This window comes from Penaeus vannamei, chromosome 38 (assembly GCF_042767895.1).
Source record: "Penaeus vannamei isolate JL-2024 chromosome 38, ASM4276789v1, whole genome shotgun sequence".
Taxonomy (NCBI): Eukaryota; Metazoa; Arthropoda; class Malacostraca; order Decapoda; family Penaeidae; genus Penaeus; species Penaeus vannamei.
The window spans coordinates 3,090,881-3,098,380 of NC_091586.1; the positions used below are offsets into that span (position 1 = coordinate 3,090,881).

The 7,500-nt window shown below is 45.9% G+C and overlaps 1 protein-coding gene across 34 annotated transcripts in view; it reads right to left on the reverse strand.

The window, feature by feature from the left end:
- The window catches only part of LOC113819550 (putative polypeptide N-acetylgalactosaminyltransferase 9), a 599,489-nt gene that overhangs the window by 28,169 nt on the left and 563,820 nt on the right, over positions 1 to 7,500 (reverse strand). For all 34 annotated transcript variants that reach the window (XM_070115880.1, XM_070115906.1, XM_070115892.1 and 31 more), the window contains exon 5: positions 2,825 to 2,989. In XM_070115880.1, coding sequence (XP_069971981.1) covers positions 2,825 to 2,989 — 165 coding nt within the window. The remainder of the gene's footprint in view (positions 1 to 2,824; positions 2,990 to 7,500) is intronic.

The window sequence follows — 7,500 nt, forward strand, 5'->3', positions numbered from 1 at the left end:
CACACCACACGCACACGCACACACACACACACATGTACATATTACATCGCTTGTGACCTGTGCGTATTCTTTTTCCACTTTTATTTGCATCTAATCTAATTTAAACTGCAAATGCTCCGCAAAATAAAATTGCAATGAATCATAAAGTCCAATAAAAGTGTATAGAACCTGACGCTAAAAAATAAGGGGAAAAAAACATACAGACAACTAACAAAAGATTCAATCGGTCAATTTTTGCAACGAAATAACACGGAATGACCGATGGAATGTTGTGGAATGCAACAGAGAACGTAAATAATTAATCCGGACTATCTATATACTCCCTTATGCTGTGAGGAATCGCGTGAAATATATATCAATCGATGTAAATTCTTGAGGGACTGTGGAACGAAGGAAGCGAGAAGGAAAACGAGAAGAAACGTGAGAGAGCAGACAGGGAGGGAGGAGGAAGAGAAGAAAGAGGAGGAAGATGAAGAAGAAGAAAGAAGAAGAAGGGGAGGGAAAGAGGGAGGGGGAAGAGGAAGGGAGGGAGATGGAGAGGAGGAAGAGGAGGAGGGGAGGTTGAAGGGGAGAAGGAGGGGGAGGAGATGGAGAATGGGAAGAAAAAGAGGAAAAAGAAAAGAACTAGAAGGAAAAGGCAGATGATAAGGAGAAAACAAGAAAACAAAATGATAATGACACCGACAAAGATGATGATTTTGAAAAAAAAAAATGAATACAACTAAAAAAAAAGGATAAAATTCCCAAAGAGGAATCCTCCTTCGCCGCTGCTTTGTTCTCCCTCCTGTTCATCCGCCTTGGAGTGTTCTTGTTCTTGTTCTTGTTCTCCCTGTTCTTAGCTTCGCGTATCACAGACATCTCTACCGATGCAAAGCCATTCATTTCTCTTGCCTACTTATCTGCTTTGCTTTTGTTTTCGACTTGTTTATTCCTTTTCTTCCGTTATCGCTCGTCTCATTTATCCTCCGTCCCTTTATCTGTACGTTTATTGGATGATTTCTCTTCTCCCATATTTCCTTGCAATCTCTTACAGATACGTTTATATACAAACTTTCTTTCTTGTGTGATTCATACGAAAAGCTACTGGTGCATTTTCTCGATCTTTCTTTCGTCATAAAACCGCATCAGAAAATGGATATTTCCATAAGCAAATAAATGAAAGAGAGAGAGGGAAGGAGGGAAGGAGGGAGGGAGGGAGGGAGGGAGGGAGGGAAGGAGGGAGGGAAGGAGGGAGGGAAGGAGGGAGTGAGGGGGGGAAGGAGTGAGGGAGGGAGGGAGTGAGGGAGGGAGGGAGAGAGAGAGAGAGAGAGAGAGAGAGAGAGAGAGAGAGAGAGAGAGAGAGAGAGAGAGAGAGAGAGAGAGAGAGAGAGAGAGAGAGAGAGAGGGAAAGAGAGAGAAAGGTGAGAAGAAAGTGAGAGAAAGTGAGAGAAAGAGGAGAAAGAGAGAGAGAAAAAGAGAAAGAGAGTAAGAAAGAGAAAAAGAGAAAAAGAGAAAGAAAGAGAAAAAGAGAAAGAGAAAAGGAGAAAAAGAGAAAGAAAGAGAAAAAGAGAAAGAGAAAAAGAGAAAAAGAGAAAGAAAGAGAAAAAGAGAAAGAAAGAGAAAAAACGAAAGAAAGAGAAAAAGAGAAAAAGAGCAAGAGAGAGCAGCAGCGGCAACATTCACGCCCCATATTCACATTTCCATTCCTTAAAAGACCGCGCCGACATACGCTCATTTCGCTAAAATGTCGCCGTCGCTGCTTCCTCTTTGAGAGAAATTGATTTTGGCGCCCACGTGATGCTGCCATCTTGCGGGCTTCTCCGAGATGACGACGCCGCTGTTTCAACATTATGCTTCAACATTTTGCTTTTTTCTTTCGACAAATTAATTTCAAGATGCATGTGGATGTGCTGCGTTGGGTGGAGAGCGCGTCGACGCCTAGTTCTTGAAAATACATTGTAAAGGATTTTTTTCTTTTTTTTTTTTAGTCGCTTGGGCATCTTGATGAAAGCTTACTGAAACAGTTCGGTTTCTCAAAAAAAAAACTCGGCCATAAAACAATAACATTTACTTCGCTGCATTTCGGTGAAGCAATAACAAAGCCTCTAAATTCGCAAGCAGACACGAATTGACAGGCGAACCTCTCTCTGTCCGCCACAAAAAGGAAAAAGAAAAACGAACGGTAACAGATGTGTGAGCGACCCCGAACTTCGCCCTTCCTGGCGGCCGGAGCACGCCCTCCGACCCAAGAAGGGGACCTCGAGCGGCAGACGCCCAGCCCGGCCCCTCCTCCCTCAGGCCCGGGGGCAGGAGGCGTCGGCGGCGACAACCGAGATACAAAGATCCACGAAAAACATAAGGGATTTCGTCCGGGACTCCGAGGGGCGCGGGCAGCGGGGCCGGGCGCCTGGGACTCGGCCTCCCCGGCGGCGGACCCTCATGAGCCCGCGATAACTTAGCTTTATTGGCCCTTTCCTTCCCTGATAAGAAAACAACGCGCGGTTTATAAGCGCCGTTCGTCATGGCGCGCGCATGCCCACGACTGCGTGCGCGTGCGTGCGGGAAAACGCTCCTTTCCCTTTCTCAAGACGCGAGCTGGAAGAAAGGGGGTTAGCTCAAGAGCACACCATTCCATCTACGATAATGTTGACCCAAGAGAAAATAAAATTCAATAAAAGAGTAACCCCGAATCCCCGCACCAAATTCGGCAAATCTCTCTTCAAATAAAAAAACGAGAAAGAGGGAAAAAAAACATTTTTTCCCTCTCTCCCAGTTAATTACTACCCTCCCTCCCTCCCTCCCTCCCATCTCCCCCTCCCCCCATAGCAGGAGCGAGCGGCCTGACCTGTGGTGCACTCGCAGTGGGAGTCGAGGAAGGTGAGCACGGGCGCCGTGGCGTGGGCGGCCCCCATCAGCCTCGCCCGGATGAGGCCCTCGCGCTTCGGAGCCCGGATGATGCGCACCTTCGGGTACTGCGCCATGTAGTCCTCCAGCTGCTTCATGAGGTGGGCTGTGAGGGAGAGAGGAGGAGGGTTAGTGTGAGGGCTGTGAGGGAGAGAGAAGGAAAAGTCAGTGTGAGGGAGAGGGGAGGGGGGTCAGTGTGAGGGCTGCAAGGGGCTGATTGATTAATTATTTTTAATTTTCTGCCGCGTCGACATGTTGGGCTTTTAGCGGAGGAGAGACTGAAGGAGATAAGGCTTGCGAGCAGTTGCTGGCCAAGGAACAGATTTTAGTTCTTCAGTTGAAAGGATGCATCTTAGTATCAAATTACCACAAGAATTACATACTGAGTATATATCTATTTTTTTATATGTGTTATAAAACTATACAAAATATATAAGATGCATAATATACTGTATAAGATATACATTATATAATATACCAGATTCAATATATAATTAATGATATATAAAATACATGCAACATTATATGATATCAAAGAAATATAAAAAGTAACATGCACTATACAGTATAAAATATTATAAAGAACGTAACATATAAAAATATAAACATGAATAAGTAAAGAATTATATACATACATACATACAATATATATATATATATATATATATATATATATATATATATATATATATATATATATATATAAACACACACCCAGACGCTCGCTTTTCCCCTTGCATCTCAATCCAGTCAATTCACACGCAAAAAAAGAAGAAAAAAAAGAAAAAAAAAAAAAACTCGACCCCAACGGCAGCCAGTCAGCGCGCAGTTAACTCAGCGCCTGAAATGTCGAGGTCAGGACTTTTTGGAAATTGTCGACACACATATTTTACGAGAAATGAGCACGGGCGGTTTTCGGCTTGGTCTCCTCTCCCCTCTTTCCCCTTACCCCTACCCTTCCCCTCTCCAGCTTCTCCCCTCCCTCTCCTCCCTATCCTTCCCTCTCTCTCCACTCTCCGCCACCTCCTGTTCCCCTCTCCTCTCCTCCTCCCCACCCTCTCCCCCTCCCTCTCCCCCTTCCCCCTTACCCTACCCTTCCGCTTCCTTCTCCCCTTCCCCTTTCCCTCTCCCTCTCCCCCTCCCTCTCCCCTACCCTCACCCCCTCCTCCTCCCTCTCTCCCCCTCCTCCTCCTCCTCCCTCTCTCCCCCGTGGCCTCCTTGCCCGGAAGATTAGTCTGCGACCGCGATGATAGATGGCGCGCATCAGGCGGGAGGACTCGCCCTGGACGCCACTGCGGACACGTGTCGCAGGGGGAACCAGACGGAGGGGGGGGGGGGGCGGCGGTCGTTACATGAGGGCCACCTTAATCTATTTTTTTTTCGCTTTATCTATCCACGTTTGAGGAAATACCGAATAGGGGGGCAAATATATAATCATGAAGCACAAATTAATCTATTTTTTTCTTTGGCTTTATCTGGGGGGGGGGGGGGGGGCGGTCGTTACATGGGGGCCACCGTAATCCATTTTTTTTCTTTCTCTTAATCTATCCACGTTTGAGAAAACACCGAATAGGGGGACAAATGTATAATTCTGAAGCACGCCTTAATCTATTCTTTTTTCTTTCTCTTCATATATCCACGTTTGAGAAAACACCGAATAGGGGGCAAATGTATATTTATGAAGCACGCCTTAATTTTTTTCTCTCTCTTCATCTATCCACGTTTGAGAAAACACCGAATAGGGGGACAAATATATAATTATATAGCACGCCTTAATCCATTTTTTTCTTTCTCTTTATCTATCTACGTTTGAGAAAACACCGAATAGGGGGGGCAAAAATATGATTATGAAGCACAAATTAATCTATTTTTTTCTTTGGCTTTATCTATCCACGTTTGAGGAAATACCGAATAGGGGGACACATATAATTATGAAGCACAAATTAATCTATTTTTTCTTTCTCTTTATCTATCCACGTTTGAGAAAACACCGAATAGGAGGACAAATATATAATTATGAAGCACGCCTTAATCTACTCTTTTTTCCTTCTCTTTATCTATCCAAGTAAGAGAAAACACTGAAAAAGGTGAACAAATAAATAATCATGAAGAACAAACATACAAGAGGCCCTTTTTACCTTCTATTTTCTTCACTCATCCATATACTCCCTGATCTCCAAACCATTATGAAATCAACCCCCCCCCCTCAAATACCAGTCCCACCAGAGCTTAAAATCTGGAGCGAAAATCGGGGAAATCGGAGGCCGAGCGGCAGGCGGCGCCCACCGAGAGCCGGGGCAAACTTGGAGGGAAAGTCTTTTTCATGGCGACCCCAGCGGCGGAGGTCATTAGGTCGCCCTCGCCGGCTCCTGATTACTCTTTTATACTTCCAAGGGCCCGCCGCGCCTCTTAAACTTTCCGCTGAAGTTATTTTTGTCTTTTTTTTAAGGGACGATGGCCCCCACATAACTCATCCTCGAGAAGCTGTCTCGAAAGAATCACCCTCGGCAACCTTCTCATCCTCGAAAAGCTGTCTCGAAAGGGTCACCCTCGGCAACCTTCTCATCCTCGAGAAGCTGTCTCGAAAGGGTCGCCCTCGGCAACCTTCCCCTCGCGAACCTCATCCCTGAGCCTCGAAGACACCGCTCTCCAGCACCTCACCTACTACAATTACCCTCGAAACCTCATCCCCGAGCTCCTCGCCCCTCTAAAAAAAAAAAAAAAAAAAACTCGTCCTCGAGCACCTTCCCCTCGAAGACCTCCCCCTCGAGGAAGGCAAGGCCGCGATACCCCCGGGGGCTGTTTGTCTGGCGTTGACAAGCGACCTCGATATTGAAAGCGGACGGGTATGGCCTGCTGGGGGCCCCGGGGGAACGGTACTCAGCATCGGATTCTGTTCGCTCGCTACTGGGCTTGGCAAAAAGGAAAAAAAAAAGAGGAAAAATAAAAAAAACGAAGGAAAAAGAAAGACATAAAAACGAGAGCCACCTTGCAAGGGGGGGGAAAGGAAAACCATTTTCCTTCTTTCGCCTCTATTGCCTCTCGGTTGTCATCTCGCGCTGATCTCGTTCGCTGTCACTTCTTAGCTCTGTTCTCTTTCGTTCCGGTTGTCGCTACCTCTCTCTCTTTTTTTTCTTTCTTTCTTGCTTCTTCTCTCACACTCTCCTTTGCTTTATCCGTCTCTCCTTTCTTCTCATACCCTCTCCCTTTCTTCCTCTTTTCCAACATCTCTCTCTCCCTTTCCCCTTCCCCTCCCCCCTCCCTCTCCCTCTCATCTCCCCCTCCCTCCCTCCCTCTCTTCCTCCTAGCCTCCCATTCCCCCCCCCCTCCCTCTCTCCCTTCCACCTTCCCATCCCTCCCTCTCTCCCTTCCACCCTCCCTCCCTCTGCTCCACACTTCCTCTCCTCACACTCCACTTTCCCATTCCCCTCTCCCTTCCTACCCATCCCTCCCTCTCATCCTCACCTCTCCCTATTACCCTCTCCCTATCCTCCTACCTTCCTCCCTCCCTCTGTCCCTTCCTCCCACCTCTCCTTTTCCTCCCTCCCTCTCTCTCCCTCTCCCTTTCCCTAAACATTTAAGAATTCGATGTCGACCAAAATCTAGAAATCGTAAAAAGAAAGAAAAAAAGAAGTAAAAAACGAGAAAAAAAGAAAAAAAAATCCCAGGTCGTCTTCAAGCTACAAGAAATGATCCCCCTCTCCCTCTGTCCCTTCCCCTCCCCCCCTCCCCCCCAAACCCTCTCCTTTTCCTCCCTTCCTACCCCTAAACATGCAAGAATTCGACCAAATCTAGAAATCGTAAACAGAGAAAAAGTAAAAGAGAAGAGAGAAAAAAGAAAAAAAGAAAAGAAGAAGAAATACGAGAAAAAAGAGAGAAATAAGAGAAAAAGAAAAAAGAAGAAATACGAGAAAAAAGAAGAAATACAAGAAAAAGAAGAAATAAGAGAAAAAGAAAAAAAGAAGAGAAAAAAAGAAAAAAGAAGAAAAAAAGAAAAAAGAAGAAATAGAAAAAGAAGAAAAAGAAGAAGAAAAAAAAGGGTCGAGGTCGTCTCCAAGCTACGAGAAACGAGCGGCGTCTGGCGTTTCGCACGATCTCCCCCCCCCCGGCCGCCGCGCCCCCTCTGAACGTCCCGCCGCGAATACAAACTAATAAATAGCCAGACGTGACGCTCCTCTTTACATATTTCTCGACGCCTTTTTTTGCTTTTTTTTTGTATTCTTGTTTTCTATTTATTTCTTCTCGCCTTTCTTCTCACACGCGACACCTGTTTTCTTCAGTTCTTTTGTCTCCTTCCTCCCACCTTCTTTTTTTTTCTAGATTTATCTATTCTATCTGATTTTGTCTTATTTATATTCTTTTTAGGACAGAGTGAAGGGAAACGACAACAGGATCATCTGCAAATAAGTCTCACACGAGACACGAATTAGGGACTAACTGAGAGAGAGAGAGAGAGAGAGAGAGAGAGAGAGAGAGAGAGAGAGACAGAGACAGAGACAGAGAAAGAGACAGAGACAGAGAGACAGACAGAGAGACAGAGAGAGACAGAGAGACAGAGACAGACAGAGAGACAGAGAGAGACAGACAGACAGAGAAAGAGAGAGCGAGCGCCTGCTT